General features: G+C 36.6%; 1 protein-coding gene across 1 annotated transcript; it reads left to right on the top strand.

The window, feature by feature from the left end:
• Nucleotides 1-4,128: 4,128 nt before the first annotated feature.
• Nucleotides 4,129-19,078, top strand: LOC127435586 (general transcription factor IIH subunit 1-like). Its single transcript, XM_051689144.1, has 15 exons — nt 4,129-4,282; nt 5,708-5,863; nt 6,060-6,252; nt 6,376-6,541; nt 6,653-6,746; nt 6,850-6,999; nt 8,896-8,975; nt 9,149-9,282; nt 9,394-9,481; nt 9,612-9,700; nt 14,396-14,513; nt 14,589-14,679; nt 14,865-14,980; nt 15,151-15,243; nt 18,250-19,078. Exons 2-15 carry the CDS (start codon nt 5,710-5,712, stop codon nt 18,334-18,336), a joined length of 1,653 nt encoding a protein of 550 aa, XP_051545104.1. The 5' UTR covers nt 4,129-4,282; nt 5,708-5,709; the 3' UTR covers nt 18,337-19,078.
• Nucleotides 19,079-19,552: the final 474 nt, after the last annotated feature.

Here is a 19,552-nt window from a genome sequence, read left to right as displayed (position 1 = left end):
CACTGACAGAAGCTGAGTGCCAGCCCCCAGCGGACATAGCTTTGATCGGGACTCCCTAAAGCACCTCCACGAGGTTCTTCGTGTGACGTCAGATTACCGTGACCCACCTGACCATGACTGCCAACACAACAAAACATCTTATCCGCTTATGTATTCCTTTACCTTCCTGATCCCCAGGTATCCCCCACAGCACCGGAGTCAGTCAGTAGCACAGCGCGTTCTGTGCCCAGCGCCAGACTTACAGCAGAGAAGACGGAAAAATGGACGTCTGGGCATGAAATACCCGCCTGGCACCAACGGCAACGTAACAGCATTTCCTGTTTAAAAGCATCATAACATCATATCTTGACAAAACTTTTCACATAGTAGCAATAGAATTATTTTGATAACAAAATCAGGACTATGTCCTAAAAGACACCCGTGTTATGTGAGGGGTCTTGTTCCCTCTTCCAAACGAGCTGGTTCTCGGGATGCTGTATTTTCCAGCATTCCACTCTGTCTATGAAGCTGAGCGTCAAGTAACTTTCATTGATGAGGGTGTCTGTGCACCCCTCACTCTCTGCACACCTGTCCTGATGGGCCACATACAAACCCTGACAAACACACATGTACACCACCTGAAACGAAAGCAACAGGAAAAATGAGTGTAAATGGTACATGGATTTATCGATAGTCTCCCAGACATTTGAGTTGACAAACAAATTTTATTTGTAGTTATTCAAGTCATTTTTTATTTGTATCGCACTTGCCAGAATGCACATTTTTTTTAAATCATGCATTAATGTATTTTTAAGGTCTATGATCTTAAAATATGCTGTCTAGGTAGGCAGAGCTCACTAGGTTTTGAAACAGTTTTAAAAAAAAAAAAACATTTGTGTTATCCTGCGACATCACCAATTTAAACTATGACAGGAACATGTTATAAAAAATATATAGTAGTATATTAATCAAAGAATAACAATAACATAATATTTGAGTGGTATGCACACTATGAGGCTATGAGCATCTAAAATTAAATAGGTAGAAAAATGGGTAAAATTATAAATTAGATTAAATACATCATTAAAACATCAATAACGTATTATACAATTAATATTAATATTTTTATGAAATAAATCGTACATTTTGTTTTACTCTTAGTTTGAAGGTTATGACTCACCGTCTGTCTGATGCACATCAGCTCTCGTGCTCCAGTTTGCATTTACTCTACAGTCTGATCTGATCATATGTGATGTACAAGCGTCTGAAAACAGCACAGGTGTGCTTACTTTACAGGTAACCTGTCCACTTTTCAATCCCAAACCAGTTCATTGACTTATTCTAGTGTGCACAACGAACTGACACTTGATTTTATGAGTGATGCACAGAATGGAAAGTTGCAAATTAGTTCCGTCAGAAACAATAAGCAACTTATTACGCCGGAAGTTGAGTGTTGGCCGAGATTTGTCAAAATAAAAGTCAAGTTGGGTTAAAAAAAAAAAAAAGTATATATATATATATATATATATATATATATATATATATATATATATATATATATATATATAATACTATGTACTTAATTTCTATGAACAACAAATCATCCTAATACGACTGTAATACAACATTCCTTATAAAAGTGCAAGGTAGGTGAGACAACAGTTCAATTTAAGTAGGGTTGCCACCCGTCCTGTAAAATACAGGATTGTCCCGTATTAAAAGATAAAATTATAAAAACGCGGTTTGTCCCGTATTTAAGCTGGTCAGATGGCGTCACGGTGAAATCGTTCCAGATCGCCAATTTAACATTGATATAAGTTGGGAAATTTGCCTATGGTGTGTTAGGGACCGTCTGATAAGTCCACACATTGTGCTAAAATGTGCTAATACTGTGGAGGGTTTGGTAAGGGACTGTCTGAAAAGTCCACACATTATGCTAAAACTGTGGAGGGTGTGGTAAGGGACCGTCTGAAAAGTCTACACATTGTGCTAAAACGTGCTAATACTGTGGAGGTTGTGGTAAGGGACTGTCTGAAAAGTCCACACATTGTGCTAAAACTGTGGAGGTTGTGGTAAGGGACCATCTGAAAAGTCCACACATTGTGCTAAAACGTGCTAATACTGTGGAGGTTGTGGTAAGGGACCGTCTGAAATGTCCACACATTGTGCTAAAACTGTGGAGGTTGTGGTAAGGGACTGTCTGAAAAGTCCACAAATTGTGCTAAAACGTGCTAATACTGTGGAGGGTGTGGTAAGGGACAGTCTGAAAAGTCCACACATTGTGCTAAAACGTGCTAATACTGTGGAGGGTGTGGTAAGGGACCGTCTGATAAGTCCACACATTGTGCTAAAACGTGCTAATACTGTGGAGGGTGTGGTAAGGGACAGTCTGAAAAGTCCACACATTGTGCTAAAACATGCTAATACTGTGGAGGGTGTGGTAAGGGACCGTCTGAAAAGTCCACAAATTGTGCTAAAATGTGCTAATACTGTGGAGGGTGTGGTAAGGGACAGTCTGAAAAGTCCACACATTGTGCTAAAACGTGCTAATACTGTGGAGGGTGTGGTAAGGGACCGTCTGAAAAGTCCACACATTGTGCTAAAACATGCTAATACTGTGGAGGGTGTGGTAAGGGACAGTCTGAAAAGTCCACACATTGTGCTAAAACGGGCTAATTCTGTGGAGGGTGTGGTATGGGACAGTCTGAAAAGTCCACACATTGTACTAAAACGGGCTAATACTGTGGAGGGTGTGGTAAGGGACCGTCTGAAAAGTCCACACATTGTGCTAAAACGAGCTAATACTGTGGAGGGTGTGGTAAGGGACCGTCTGAAAAGTACACACATTGTGCTAAAACGTGCTAATACTGTGGAGGGTGTGGTAAGGGACCGTCTGAAAAGTCCACACATTGTGCTAAAACGTGCTAATACTGTGGAGGGTGTGGTAAGGGACCGTCTGAAAAGTCCACACATTGTGCTAAAACGTGCTAATACTGTGGAGGGTGTGGTAAGGGACAGTCTGAAAAGTCCACACATTGTGCCAAAATGTGCTAATACTGTGGAGGGTGTGGTAAGGGACAGTCTGAAAAGTCCACACAATGTGCCAAAACGGGCTAATACTGTGGAGGGTGTGGTAAGCGACAGTCTGAAAAGTCCACACATTGTGCTAAAACGTGCTAATACTGTGGAGGGTGTGGTAAGGGACAGTCTGAAAAGTCCACACAGTGTGCTAAAACGTGCTAATACTGTGGAGGGTGTGGTAAGGGACAGTCTGAAAAGTCCACACATTGTGCTAAAACGTGCTAATACTGTGGAGGGTGTGGTAAGGGACTGTCTGAAAAGTCAACAAATGGTGGTAAAACTGTGGAGTTTTTTCTATATAAATGTTCAGTAAGATCAAACAATGTATGAATATAATCATAAAGACAAGTACAGGTTAAGGAAAAAATAGACAAATAAAATAAATAAAATGTATAAAAAAATATAAAACAAATGCGTATAAACCATCCAAAATGTATACATAAATAAGATAAAGAAGACAAATAATCAAAAAAATGTAATATATTTTTAACATATAAATGATGTATTATTTTATAAGTCTTGGGTCAGGAAAGTTGTCATTTTAGCATATAAGAAAGGATATACAATTTTTATTAATAACGCATATTAACTCAACGCATTTATTGCTAATACTGTGTGGAGGATGTGGTTAGGGGCCGTGGTTCCCCCATTTAAGTGTCCCTTATTTAAAATCATCAAAAGTGGCAACCCTAAATTTAAGTCGTCATCAACCAGTTACTGAATGCTTATGTGTGTAGTTCAAATAACTTCTTTTATCTTATCTTAATATTCAGAGACAACCATAAACAAACAATTCGTAGGTTGATTTCCCTGAAAAGTGTAAACATGTCTGTGGCGTTAATATTATCCTGTTTGTTTGAGCGGCCCGGCTAGCCCAACACAACAACATTTGCTCAACCAATACCGTGAGTTTCGGACGATAATATCTGTTTAATGGCAGATAGAGACTGTACTCAGAAATTACACTGTCTGTCATCTACGTCAACGGTGAATTACATTTTAATTTGACTTTGAACGGGACTTTAATTTTGAAATCCGTCCCTCTTCGCGGCCATTATTAGCATGCGCGTCACGTTTCTATGGCGGATCTGTGGGCTGTTGTCACTCACGCAGTCTGTATTCACTGTAAATAAAACACAAATACTGTCATTTACACTGATTTTACTCCACTTACAACAACAGCAATATTGAGGCTTCGGCTTCAGCAGCTTTGGAGCGCCAGGTGAGGGTTTAATAAGGGTATTTTACATGTACATGTGTCTTGCCTTCTTTGGTTAAGGTTTTGGGAAGAATAAGTGATGCTTGCTAGTGCTGTTAACTCCATTAGAGACTGATTAATATATGATCTGAATCTTATTTAGAAACATGTTCTGATCAGAATATGATCAAGCCTCTAATTTGAATGTAGTTTAGCATTTGATCAGAATCTGATTTTAAAATTTGATCTGAATCTTAATTAATATTATCTTAAATGGATTTCATATCGGTTTTGAACCAGATTCAATTCCTGAACTGAATCAGATTTAGCCTAACGTAATATCTGTTCTGAATCTGATTTAATACCTGAGCTGATTTGAATATGACTTAATATCTGATCTGATTCAGCATATGATTCTGATTTCATATCAGATTTTGCCCAATTTAAAACCTATTATGGTTTTTAAACGTTCCTAATTTTGTTTGAAAGGTCTCATACAATAGATTTAGATGCATCCAAGGTCAAAAAACACTTTAATTTGCTCATAATTTAAATTGCAGCATTACCTTTTTTTTCCCCAGTGTCAAAAACGACTCGTTCAATGATCCGTTCTAAAGGATTCATTCTAAACTCCGCCTTTCAGAGAGCCTACTCTGCTCTGATTGGTCAGATATCCCAGTCTGTTGTGATTGGTCTATCGCTTAGTGTAGTGTTTGAGGGCGGGTCAAAGCTGTTCGCGAGCAGCCAATGAAGACCAGAGGCGGGTTTTCTGTACAGGAAGTAAGTCTGGAATTACTAAGGACTCGTTTCAGGTGTTCAGAATCGGTTCTTTCTTTTGGGAGTCAATAACTCCATTTGTCGTGCACTTTGATTTTTGAAACTTTGCAGACTTTTTTACATTCACAAACAGCTATATAACACACTACATGAAAGGTAATATTTGAAAAACCATAATAGATGCTCTTTAATACCTGTCCTGATCGAATCTGAATATGACTCCATATCTGCTGATTCTGTTTTAGCATCTGAATCGGTTTTGAATCCAAATTAATTTCTGGATCTGATTTAAAACATTATCTGATCTAAATATGACTTAATATCTGATCTAATAATGATTCAGCCTCTGATTTGAATCTAGATTGGCATTTGATCTGAATCTGATTTTAAAATTTGATCTGAATATGAATTCATATTATCTGATTCTGATTTCAGATCAGTTCTGAATCCAATTTAATTTCAGAACTGACTAAAATTTTTAAAACCTGAGCATATCTGAATATGATTTAATATCTGATCTGAATATGATTTAGAATCTGATTTAAATCTAGTGTAGCATTTGATCTGATTCTGATTCAGGGCCATCTCCACAGTCCCGGGCCGGTTTTCTAATGGGTTTATAAAGGAGTTACACAGTCAATAACAGTCAGTAATCTCTCTCTTTATCTGTAGTCATGGCGTCTCTGTCAGAGGAGGTGTTGTTGGTGGTGAAGAGGGTTCGTCAGAGGAAGCAGGACGGCACTCTGTACCTGATGGCTGAGCGGATCGCCTGGGGTCCGGAGGGGAAGGACCGCTTCAGTGTCAGTCATCTGTATGCCGACATTCGCTGTGAGTTACACCACGATTTCAGCGTTTGGTTGTTGTCGAGAAGAATAACACATGTTGGCATTTTAAGACATTACTGTTACGCAGTGTAGTAGTAGAACAAGGCTACTTAGCATTAATTATTGCATCCGTCTGCATAGATAAACTCAAGTGAAACTCAATTTCGTCATGTATTCCTTTTTTGAATTGTCACGTGCAGGTCAGAAGATCAGTCCTGAAGGTAAGGCAAAGATCCAGCTGCAGCTGGTTCTGCACACAGGAGAAAGCACCACCTTTCATTTCGCCAATGAGAGCACAGCACTGAAGGACAGAGACGCCACCAAAGAACTCCTACAGCAACTGCTGCCCAAATTCAAGAAGAAAGCTAATAAAGAGCTGGAGGAGAAAAACAGGTGAGATTATTTGTATTAAGTGGAACACAGACTCTGCATTCTAGCTATTAGTATTGGCACTGGCCATTGAAGAACTCGTATTGATCGACTACTAGTTCTTACCGTCGGTGTTTTATTTTGCAGGATGTTGCAGGAAGACCCTGTTCTGTTCCAGCTCTATAAAGACTTGGTCGTGAGTCAGGTGATCAGTGCAGAGGAGTTCTGGGCCAATCGGCTGAGCCTGAATTCTGTAGACCATGCCCTCTCCAACAACAACAAACAGGAAGTGGGCGTCTCAGCTGCCTTCCTGGTGAGTTTCAAGACATCATGTAGTGGCAAACAGTCTCAAGAGTACATTTACAATGGAAATCGTCAATGTGCCATTTCACCCCGTGATAATCTTGAGTAACCGTGGTTACAGGCCGACATCAGACCACAGACAGACGGCTGCAACGGCCTGCGGTACAACCTGACCTCTGACATCATCGAGTCCATCTTCAGAACTTACCCTACAGGTGAATGAAGAGCTTTAATAAAAAATTAAAATTTTATGAACATTAAATTTCATAAAACATTATGAAATCCCAAATCACTCTCTCTCTCTCTGTCCAATTGCAGTCAAACAGAAATACGCTGAGAACGTTCCTCACAACTTGACGGAGAAGGAGTTTTGGACGCGGTTCTTTCAGTCTCATTACTTCCACAGAGATCGAATCAACACGGGCCAGCAGGACATCTTCTCAGAGTGCGCAATACAGGACGAGAAGGGTACTGCACTTACATCTGCATATCTGTATAAAGATTTGTTTTTATTTTGAATATTGGGCTTCATATCAGTGATTGGCCATAATATAATTAATCATTCTTTGCTATTTATATCATATTTTTTATATTTGTGCATTGTGTCCAGTTTAGTCTGATTCCTGAACAAGTGACTCTTATGAACTGGTCTTTTGAATCTACAGCGCAAAACACACTGCGAGACCAGTGTGTTCAGATTCGTGAACAAATGACTCTCCGATTCATGCCGATTCTTTTGAATCTACAGTGCAAAAAGCGCTGCAAGACCAGTGTGTTCAGATTCGTGAACAAATGACTCTCCGATTCATGCCGGTTCTTTTGAATCTACAGCGCAAAACGCACTGCGAGACCAGTGTGTTCAGATTCGTGAACAAATGGCTCTCCGATTCATGCCGGTTCTTTTGAATCTACAGCGCAAAACGCACTGCGAGACCAGTGTGTTCAGATTTGTGAACAAATGACTCTCCAATTCATGCTGGTTCTTTTGAATCTACAGCTCAAAATGCACTGCGAGACCAGCGTGTTCAGATTCGTGAACAAATGACTCTCCGATTCTTGCCGGTACTTTTGAATCTACAGCGCAAAACACACTGCGAGACCAGCGTGTTCAGATTCGTGAACAAATGACTCTCCGATTCTTGCCAGTTCTTTTGAATCTACAGCGCAAAACGCACTGCGAGACTAGCGTGTTCAGATTCGTGAACAAATGACTCTCCGATTCTTGCCAGTTCTTTTGAATCTACAGCGCAAAACGCACTGCGAGACTAGCGTGTTCAGATTCGTGAACAAATGACTCTCCGATTCATGCCGGTTCTTTTGAATCTACAGCGCAAAATGCACTGCGAGACCAGTGTGTTCAGATTCGTGAACAAATGACTCTCCGATTCATGCCGGTTCTTTTGAATATACAGCGCAAAACGCATTGCGAGACTAGTGTGTTCAGATTCGTGAACAAATGACTCTCCGATTCATGCCGGTTCTTTTGAATCTACAGCGCAAAACGCACTGCGAGACCAGTGTGTTCAGATTCGTGAACAAACGACTCTCCGATTCATGCCGGTTCTTTTGAATCTACAGCTCAAAATGCACTGCGAGACCAGTGTGTTCAGATTCGTGAACAAATGACTCTCCGATTCATGCCGGTTCTTTTGAATCCACAGCTCAAAACGCACTGCGAGACCAGTGTGTTCAGATACGTTAACAAATGACTCTCCGATTCATGCCGGTTCTTTTGAATCTACAGCGTAAAACGCACTGCGAGACCAGTGTGTTCAGATTCGTGAACAAATGACTCTCCGATTCATGCCGGTTCTTTTGAATCTACAGCGCAAAACGCACTGCGAGACCAGTGTGTTCAGATTCGTGAACAAATGACTCTCCGATTCATGCCGGTTCTTTTGAATCTACAGCGCAAGACACACTGCGAGACTAGTGTGTTCAGATTCGTGAACAAATGACTCTCCGATTCATGCCGGTTCTTTTGAATCTACAGTGCAAAACGCATTGCGAGACTAGTGTGTTCAGATTCGTGAACAAATGACTCTTCGATTCATGCCGGTTCTTTTGAATCTACAGCGCAAAACGCACTGCGAGACCAGTGTGTTCTGATTCACAAACGAATGACTCTTATGAGCTGGTTCTTTTGAATCTACAGTGCATAACACAGAACACTACTTCTCAAATGAAGTATACTCCCATAAACTGCAAGTCATCTGTTTTGTCACAACTCAAAATGACTCAAGAACTGTTACTGTGTTATGTGTAATTAAGGACTGTAACTTAAATCAAAGTGTGTGTGTGTGTGTGTGTGTGTGTCAGTGCTCTGCTGTGATTCTGATGGAGTTTGTTTGTCTTTCTGTTCAGGCCTGAAATCGATGGTGACTCAGGGAGTGAAGAACCCAATGGTGGATCTGCTCTCCCATGAGGATAAAACATTAGATGAGGTGAGAGATATTAGACTTTAAATGACACTTATTTCAATGCTGTAACTTTAATCAGATTGATAGAAGGTCTTTAGGTGTGTGTGTCCTTCTAAGAGTTGTTTTTGTGTGTATTTGAACTGTGTTTTGGATTATTTAGTGCTGATTGTAAGTTAACTGGGCTGGTCTGTCTGTAGGGTTACGGGACAGTGACAGTTCCCTCCACATCAAACCCATCAAACAAAACATTGAGAGAGAACAGTAACTGTGCCATCATCAAACGCTTCAACCATCACAGCGCTATGGTGCTAGCGGCCGGACGGCGAAAAGTGTGAGTGTCTCAACAGCAGAGTTTGTATGAGTGAGTGAGTGTGTGTGTATCAGACGTTTAATGATTTGTGTGTGTGTGTGTGTGTGTGTGTGTGTGTGTGTGTGTGAGAAGTGAAGCCTCCAGTGATCAGGCCAGTGAAACCAGCAGCACTGATGGAAACTCCAGAGATTCAGATTTGTTTCAGCCACCACTCAAAAAGGTGAAACAGTAGGACACGCACATGACTCTTTCAGTCCGATTTCAGAGCCGGAACTGTCCACTCACAGTATTACATGATCGTCTTTTAAGCTGTTAAAGTTTGACGACGCTGTTGTTTTGTCGGCCTTCAGGTGAAATTACAGGAAGCCATAGAATATGATGACTTGCAGAGTGACTCTGGCCGTAAAACTATTGCTCTGAACCTGAAGAAGTCAGACAGGTAAAAACAGTATCTTTATTTTAGTAGTTTATGTTGGCTTTGGTGCAATGTGCTATATATCTGTCTGTCTATCTATCTGTCTGTCTTTCTGTCTGTATATCTGACTTTCTGTCTGCCTGTCTTTCTGCCTGTTTTTCTGTCTGTCTGTCTGTCTGACTTTCTGTCTGTCTATCTGTCTTTCTGTCTTTCTGTCTGTCTATTTGACTTCCTGTCTTTCTGTCTATCTGTCTTTCTGTCTGTCTATTTGACTTTCTGTCTGTCTGTCTGACTTTCTGTCTGTCTTTCTGTCTGCCTGTCTGTCTGACTTTCTGTCTGTCTGTCTGACTTTCTGTCTGTCTTTCTGTCTATCTGTCTTTCTGCCTGTCTATTTGACTTTCTGTCTGTCTGTCTGTTTGACTTTCTGTCTGTCTGTCTGACTTTCTGTCTACCTGTCTTTCTGTCTGGCTATCTGTCTGTCTGTCTGACTTTCTGTCTGTCTGTCTTTCTGTCTGTCTGTCTGTCTATCTGACTTTCTGTCTGTCTGTCTGACTTTCTGCCTGTCTGTCTGACTTTCTGCCTGTCTATCTGACTTTCTGTCTGTCTGTCTGACTTTCTGTCTATCTGTTTTTCTGTCTATCTGTCTTTCTGTCTGTCTATTTGACTTTCTGTCTGTCTGTCTGTCTGACTTTCTGTCTGTCTGTCTTTCTGTCTGCCTGTCTATCTGACTTTCTGTCTGTCTGACTTTCTGTCTGTCTATCTGTCTTTCTGTCTGTCTATTTGACTTTCTGTCTGTCTGTCTGTTTGACTTTCTGTCTGTCTGTCTGACTTTCTGTCTACCTGTCTTTCTGTCTGGCTATCTGTCTGTCTGTCTGACTTTCTGTCTGTCTGTCTTTCTGTCTGCCTGTCTATCTGACTTTCTGTCTGTCTGTCTGACTTTCTGCCTGTCTGTCTGACTTTCTGCCTGTCTGTCTGACTTTCTGTCTGTCTGTCTGACTTTCTGTCTGTCTATCTGTCTTTCTGTCTATCTGTCTTTCTGTCTGTCTATTTGACTTTCTGTCTGTCTGTCTGACTTTCTGTCTACCTGTCTTTCTGTCTGGCTATCTGTCTGTCTGTCTGACTTTCTGTCTGTCTGTCTTTCTGTCTGCCTGTCTATCTGACTTTCTGTCTGTCTGTCTGACTTTCTGCCTGTCTGTCTGACTTTCTGTCTGTCTGTCTGACTTTCTGTCTGTCTATCTGTCTTTCTGTCTATCTGTCTTTCTGTCTGTCTATTTGACTTTCTGTCTGTCTGTCTGACTTTCTGTCTACCTGTCTTTCTGTCTGGCTATCTGTCTGTCTGTCTGACTTTCTGTCTGTCTGTCTGTCTTTCTGTCTGCCTGTCTATCTGACTTTCTGTCTGTCTGTCTGACTTTCTGCCTGTCTGTCTGACTTTCTGTCTTACTGTCTGTCTATCTGTCTGTCTGACTTTCTGTCTGTGTCTGTCTGTCTGATTTTCTGTCTATCTGTCTGACTTTCTGTCTGTCTATCTGACTATCTGTCTGTCTGACTTTCTGTCTGTGTCTGTCTGTCTGATTTTCTGTCTATCTGTCTGACTTTCTGTCTGTCTGTCTGACTTTCTGTCTGTCTGTCTGACTTTCTGACTGTCTGACTTTCTGTCTGTCTATCTGACTTTCTGCCTGTCTATCTGACTTTCTGTCTGTCTGTCTGTCTGTCTCTCTCTGTATGCCCATCCTTTCTTTCTTTTTTACTTTTTTCTTTATTATTTTTTATCTTATTATTTTTTCTATTTATCTTTCTATTATTCTTTCTTTATTCTTTTCTTGTATTCTCTGTATCATCACCTTATTTGTCTTGAAAGCTATATTCGTGACGCCTGAAAAGAACACGTTGTAGCTGTCTTCTTTGATTTGGAGAAAGCCTATGACACGACATGGAAACATGGAATTTTAAAGGATTTGTACCAGATGAATTTTAGAGGTCGACTGCCAATCTTCATTGAAAGTTTTTTATCGAACAGACTTTTTAGAGTTAAAATAGCAAACACCTTATCTAACCTACATAAACAAGGACTTGGAGTACCTCAAGGAAGTATCCTATCTGTAACCCTCTTCAGTATTAAAATAAATAGCAATGCAAAAGTCATTGGCTCTGATGTCCTCTGTAGTTTAGGTGATATCTGCATTTGCTACAAGAGCAAGTACATGAATACTATCGAGCGGAAAATCCAATTGAAGATAAACAAATTGCACTCCTGGTCAACACAGGACGGTTTCAAGTTCTCACAAACAAAAACCATCTGTATGCATTTCTGTCGGCTTCGTTCCACAGATCTGAAACCAACTCTGAATGTATATATCAAAAACAAATGGCAGTCGGAGTGGGATCAGTGTTTAAACAATAAATCTTGTTGTTGGAACAAGATATGTGTTCCCTTTTAATAATCGCTGGGATCAAGTCATTTATACACGATGCCGGATAGGACATACAAGACTCACACACCAGTTTTTACTATCAGGAGAAAATTCACCAAAGTGCTCGTGTTGTCAGAACCCACTATCCATTAAACATGTCTTACTGGACTGTCAATCTGAGGAACCTGTATTATTTAGTTCATGCTTTTGAAAAGGTTTTTAATCAAGTGAATCCAAATTTAGTTTGAAGGTTTTTAGGAAAAATGAATCTTAAACATCTAATTTAACTCTATTTTTAAATAACTAAACCTGTTTCCCGCCATGAATGTAGACACAGAAACTGGCATGGCGTAAAAAATGAAAGAAACAAACAAACTATTCTCTGTATCTAATTTTTTTGTTTGTTTGTTTCTTCTATTTTATCTGTCTATTATTATTTCTTTTCTTTCTTTTTTCTTTCCTCTATTTTATCTATTTTTTTTCTTTCTCTTTTCCTCTTATTATTTTTTTATCTTTCTATTATTCTTTATTTCTTTCTTTCCTCTATTTTTATCTATTATTCTTTCTTTTTTCCTATTTTTTATCTTTTTCTTTTTATCTTTCTATTATTCTCTCTTTACTATTTTCTTTCTTTTTATCTAATATTTTTGTTTCTTCCTCTTTCTTTTTTCTCTTATTGTTTTATCTTTTTATCTTTCCTCTTTTTATCTATTATTCTTTCTTTTTTCCTATTTTTTATCGTTTTCTTTTTATCTTTCTATTATTCTCTCTTTACTCTTTTCTTCTATTTTATCTAATATTTTTGTTTCTTCCTCTTTCTTTCTTTCTCTTCTTTTTCTTTCTTTTTTCTTTCCTCAATTTTATCTGTCTATTATTATTTCTTTCTTACTTTTTTCCTATTTTTTATCTTATTATTTTTTTCTTTTTATCTTTCTGTTATTCTCTCTTTATTCTTTCTTTCCACTATTTTATTTATCTTATTTTTTTCTTTTTCTTTCTTTCTTTCTCTTTTTTTTCTCTTATTGTTTTATCTTTTTATCTTTCTTTCTTCTATTTTTATCTATTATTCTTTCTTTTTTCCTATTTTTTATCGTTTTCTTTTTATCTTTCTATTATTCTCTCTTTACTCTTTTCTTCTATTTTATCTAATATTTTTGTTTCTTCCTTTCTTTCTCTTCTTTTTCTTTCTTTTTTCTTTCCTCAATTTTATCTGTCTATTATTATTTCTTTCTTTTTCCTATTTTTTATCTTATTATTTTTTCTTTTTATCTTTGTTATTCTCTCTTTATTCTTTCTTTCTTTCCACTATTTTATTGATCTTATTTTTTTGTTTCTTTCTTTTTCTTTCTTTCTCTTTTTTTTCTCTTATTGTTTTCTCTTTTTATCTTTCTTTCCTCTTTTTATCTATTATTCTTTCTTTTTTCCTATTTTTTATCTTTTTCTTTTTATCTTTCTATTATTCTCTCTTTACTCTTTTCTTCTATTTTATCTAATATTTTGGTTTCTTCCTCTTTCTTTCTTTCTTTCTCTTTCCTTCTTTTTTCTTTCCTCAATTTTATCTGTCTATTATTTCTTTCTTACTTTTTTCCTATTTTTTATCTTATTATTTTTTCTTTTTATCTTTCTATTATTCTCTCTTTCTTTCCACTATTTTATCTATCTATTATTTTTTTCCTCTTATTATTTTTTCTTTTTATCTATCTATCATTCTTTCTTTTTTCTTTCTTTTTTCCCTCTGTTTTATCTATTATTCTTTTTTCTTTTTATCTTTTTTATCTTTTAGTTAGCAATATGGATAACGAGAAAAAAGAAATGAAGTGGAGAAGGTTCAGTAGATTTTGAAATGGTATTTAAAATGCTTTCTGGTGCTCGGATTAGAACAGAGTTTGCGTTTTATGAAATTACAAATAACTTAAATACTTTTATAGAAATCTGGGGATTTGGTGAAGTGTTATGCAAAATTGATGAGGCAGAAAATTCTGTTTTATTATAAAAATGAAAATGTTGTAAAAAATGTTTTGAATTTTTTTTTTTTTTATGTAAATAAAATGTATATATATAATTGCGAATAGTTTTTAAAAGAATTGTGGAAATTAAAGGAGTGTGAATCTTTTGTCTTTTATCTTTATTATTCCCTCTTTATTATTTTTTTATTTTCCTTTCTGTCTTTTTTTCTTAAAACATCAGCCAAAATCAAAGTTTGTCTCAACAAATTTTAACTATCTAGTTCATTTTTTGATAATCGTTGGATCTCTGTATTAAATGTTACTTGTTATTTATTTTTGTGTTATTGGTTTGTTCCTATAAGATACTCCCATGGGCCAGTTCCTCTGCAGCCGCAACATTACACCACCAGTCAGGACATTATAACCTCCATCAGTGTTATCCAGCAGGAAATGAAGAACTATAAACCCTGTCTGACAAAGGTACATCAGTGCAATTTTACAGGTGCAAGTTGGTGGTTGTTTTGTTGTCAGAAATGTCAGTGTTTGTCGTTTCAGGTGATGTCTAGTAGTGCGGCGGGCTCCGCCATCACGGAGCTGTCACCTGGAGGGGTTCTGATGCAGGGTGGAGGTCAACAGACCATTAACCGTGAGTTAAAGCATGTGAATATCAGACTTACACACATTTACACTGCACTCATTGCAATCGGTCTATTCCTTTCATTAATAATATCAAATGTAACTTCAGGTGACATTTTAGTGCACTTTGCTCTATTGTATAAACCAGGCATATTGGCCGTCGTTAAGGCATTTTTTTTTTTTTTATGAATGTAGAGTTAGTGCCCGCTGATGTTCAGAGTGAACTGAAGCACTTATATACGGCCGCTGGAGAGCTGCTCCGACACTTCTGGTCCTGTTTCCCCGTCAGCACTCCCTTCCTGGAGGAAAAGGTCAGAAAATGGGTCCGCAGTTGCTTAAAATAATTCCTCTGGCCACTGTATGAACTTTCACATTTTAAGATCTCAAGTGTATTTATAAGTGTATTTTTATAAGCTCATTATCTTGTTGGATGTTGATGTTTTTTGTATTTCTATGGTTTTTATGTCCCTTCTCTGTACAGGTAGTTAAGATGAAATCTAACCTAGAGCGATTCCAGGTGACTAAGCTCCTCCCCTTTCAGGAGAAGCTCCAACGGCAGTATTTGAGCATTAATGTAAGGTCACGCCCCCTGCCCCTTCCATTTACTGTGAGGAACACTGAACACATGAGTAATTGATGCTAGTCTAGCCTCTGTTATAAATTCAGCCATTTTCTGAATTATATTCAGGAAAGTTTCCTGTTAAAGAATTAGTTCATCCAAAAAAGAAATGTCATTATTTTGTAAGGTTGTGCCATTATAAGTCACTTATTATTATAATTTATATTGTAATGATCATAAATGATAGTTTAATTGATAATAAAATAAAAAATATATGATACATAATATAAATTATAATATATATTAAAATGCAAAATTTAATATATTATTAAATAATTATTTAATTCTAAAATGTATAAGTGGTTCATAAGAATGTGTCATTTAAAATAAGTGGCTTATTATAATTTATACTATAATAATTTATTATATTATTTAAGTTAATTATATTTAACCCTGTAATGCCTGTGTATCAAATATGATACACAACGTTTGACAACTCCTGTTTCACTCTCTGTTCAGAGCCAAATTATCTATGGTATGTAAGTTTCACATGTTTATGGCACCATCTAGTGGTTATTTGTGAAAAAAGTGGTTTCAATGTTTATATCGATCTATTTACAATGGTGGTGGACTTGCGTGAAAAGTGACTCTTATGTTGGGATAAATGACAGCTTATTTTAATAAAGTAAAAATGACAGTAAGGATTATATTGTTATTGATATTTTAAAATGAGTATTTGCTGAATATAAGCAGCTTGTGCTTGATTAAACTTTTAGATATTATTTTATTGAAAAAGCCCCTTTGAAATCCATGTATCAAATATGATACAACAGGCTTTTGAGGAATATCTCTCAATCACTATTAAATTACATTCATGCCCACCACAAAAAAATCACAGAGCTTTGAAAATTCTGGCATATATATTTTATAAGATATATTTAATGAGTGAACTAATATTTCTGTGTATTTTCATATCTGCAGCCGGCTCTGTCATTATAAACATCTCATTATTTTACATTACAAGCTATTATGATGTCATCTCACCATAAGTTCATGAGACCCAGTTTTACAATATCCCTTTTTTAAATATCAATATAGTGTTTGGTGCATAAAATACATATGATAAAAACTGTTTATTGTTCATATTGTATTTGATGTGCTGAATTGAACTGTGATACATTTTAATCCATATTTATAGACTACGGAGAGGAAGTTGTCATGGCCAAACTCTCAAACATTTGGTATCTCTGAAAAGCCCAGAGAGTCCTCTGATAATACCCCAAGATTTACCCCTGTAGAAAAACTTCAATAACAAATAACCTGCACAAATGGATTGCTGGACCTCAGGAGGATAATGACCTTAAATATGGTCTAAATATCTTTTTTAGTTTGTCTAATTGTACTAAAAACAGTTTAAGGTCAAACAATTAGAATTTTCGGACAATTTTTATTTGTATTTTATTTGTATTTTTTTTCCCTTTTTCTCCCAATTTGGAATTCCCAATGTGCTTTTAAATCCTCTTGGTGGCGTAGTGATTCACCTCAATCCGGGTGGTGGAGGACGAATCCCAGTTGCCTCCGTGTCTGAGACCATCAACCCGTGCATCTTATCACATGGCTTGTTAAGCGCGTTGCCACGGAGACATAGCGTGTGTGGAGGCTTCACGCCATCCACCGCGGCAACCAGGCTCAACTCACCACGCGCCCCACCGAGAACGGACCACATTATAGCGACCATGAGGAGTTTATCCCAGATTAAGTGTTGTAATTTAATAAAAAAAAATTATAATTTAATTTAATATATAATAAACATTTTAATCTTGATATATACAATTATAATATTTAATATTATAGTTTTTAATTATATATATATATATATATATATATATATACACACACACACACACAAAATTTAAATAAATTATTAAATTAAATCTATTATTAACATTTATAATATTTAATATAATACATTATAAGTGGTTAATAATGACATGTATTATAATAAGTGGCTTATTTTAATTGATATATAATAAATTATATTATAATTGAATAATAATAAAATACAAATTATCATTTAATTTTATATAATATAAATTTTAATCTTGATATATACAATTATAATATTTAATATTAATAGTTTTAAATGTGTGTATATATATATATATATATATATATATATACACACACACACATATTAAATTAAATATATTATTAAATTATAGTATTTAATATATTGTTACATTATAAGTGGTTAATAATGACGTATTATAAGTGGCTTATAATAAATGTATATTGTAATTATAAAATTGAATAATATTATAGAGTTATAATTTAATAATAATAATATTAAAAAATTATAATTTAATGTAGTATATTATGTTATATAAAATATAAATCCTAATGTTAATATATGAAATTATAATATTTAATATTAAATTATTAGTGGTTTGCGTTCACATGAGAACTTGGTTTTCGCACAAAAATGCAGAAAGTTCTTGCGTAAACCTGCCTGCCACTGTAAACGAGCTATTTTTGAACGTGCAGAGGACAAAATATTCGCTGAAAATGTACTTTAAATTCTACATTGTTTGTTTCTCACCAAAAATATATTGATATATAAGATATGATGCACGAATATGACACAGGAGTCGCATGGACTACTTTTATAATAATTTGGGGTCCATTTTCAAGCTTTAAAGTGAGTCACTATCAACTGTCAACAGTCTTGAAAAGACGGACCGCGATATTCATTAAAACATCTCCTTTTGTGCTCCGCATAAAAAAGAAAGTCATACAAGCTTTAGAACGACACGACAGTGACTACATTATGACAGCATTTTCATTTGTGTGTGAACTATTCATTTAAGTCATTATTCACTCAAAATCTTCCCCTCTTGAGCTCTCAAACGTCATTCTCCATTCTGCATATTCAAACTGCTGTTTCTTCATTCATCGACATGTTAGATACACCTGCAGTGGGACTATGAAATCATTTCTTGTGTTTTCTGATTGTGTTTACAGCTAACGGGCCATCTTGAGGAAATGCTACAGGCTGCATACAACAAGTTTCAAGCCTGGCAATCCCGTCGGATGATGCGAAAAACCTGACGTGGTCGCGTAAAAGCAAATACTTTAAAAGTGAGAAAAGACTCTGGATAAAATCAAAAAGAGAGCATTTCGGACACACACTCCTAGCTGGGACGAATAGCCTCAGAGGGGTGCATTTTCCAGCCAATCAGTGCTGGAGGTGCTAGTGGGCGTGTCCTTGGGGGAGGAGCTTGGAGAGGGCAATGCTGTCATCTTATTGGTCCATGTGGAGATGGACAGCGGCAGTCACACACAACTGTAATTATTTTCTTCTCTCTTTATTTTGTTTGTTCGGTTTTATTCCGTTATGTTCCGTTTTTTTGCCTTTCCCGGGCTTTCCGTGGATTCATTTAATTTCCTAGGTAAGATGTGAAATTTTAACAGTGTTGTATTTCTACAATGACCAAACTTGGTGTAATAATAGTACCGGTGGAAGGTTTCTCAGGAACTTATAATGTTTAATGCAAAGGACTCAGTTCGAGGAAAAGCTTTTAAGTCGATGATAAGGAGGAATCTTTACAAATCGGATATTGCAATCCAGTTCAACTCTCTCGAGACTTGACACTGATTGGAAGTCAGTTGCTCAAGACGTGCCAACGGGAGGAAATAAAGCAATACTGTGTAATAAAAATGTTACTCTGTAGTGCATAAATTGATCTGTGTGCCACAAACAATTGCACACTCCTCCGCACTGCTTTATAACGTGTCTAGCTGCACTGAGTTGATGTTATTTCAAATAAAGTCATGATATCATGTTGTGATATTCTGTGTGTTTGTGTGCCTTTCATTAAAAGAGCTTCCTCAAAGCTCTCAGTTACCCAAGTCTCGGTGTGCACATAGTGAGGAACTTGGATTAAAAAAGATTGTTTATAGCAGGTTAAACGTTATTTTATGCCATGAAAACCCCAAAAGAGGAAGCGCTGTATTTTGACCGTACTACTTTGTGGCAAGAATAGTTCAGTTTCAGATGAATGTGAAGCCTCCGATAAGAAAAAGTCCCAAAAATACATGCGTTTGTGTGAGTGAAACCAAGTTATCTGAGCAAATATGCAAAAAAAATAAATATGGTTTAATTTAGAGTTAACTATAAAGAACAGAATAATGTTTATATACCTGCACAAGATCTGACACTGGGTGAAAAATACTTACGGTTTCCATGGTCATGTAAACCTATATATATCATGGAGTTTTTCAATTGTGATTTACACAATAAAAAAAAGTTTAGGAAGAAAATTTC

This window comes from Myxocyprinus asiaticus, chromosome 46 (assembly GCF_019703515.2).
Source record: "Myxocyprinus asiaticus isolate MX2 ecotype Aquarium Trade chromosome 46, UBuf_Myxa_2, whole genome shotgun sequence".
In the NCBI taxonomy this organism is placed as follows: domain Eukaryota; kingdom Metazoa; phylum Chordata; class Actinopteri; order Cypriniformes; family Catostomidae; genus Myxocyprinus; species Myxocyprinus asiaticus.
The sequence above is the reverse complement of the archived record's forward strand: the minus strand, read 5'-3'. Positions and strand labels throughout refer to the sequence as shown.

What these genes read in the sequence shown, in the direction of transcription:
- LOC127435586 (XM_051689144.1), top strand. Translation starts at nt 5,710, where the DNA reads ATGGCGTCTCTGTCAGAGGAGGTGTTGTTGGTGGTGAAGAGGGTTCGT. An exon ending in CGCAATACAGGACGAGAAGG is followed by an intron (nt 7,000 to 8,895) that starts GTACTGCACTTA and finishes CTTTCTGTTCAG; the next exon opens with GCCTGAAATCGATGGTGACT. An exon ending in GCGGCCGGACGGCGAAAAGT is followed by an intron (nt 9,283 to 9,393) that starts GTGAGTGTCTCA and finishes GTGTGTGAGAAG; the next exon opens with TGAAGCCTCCAGTGATCAGG.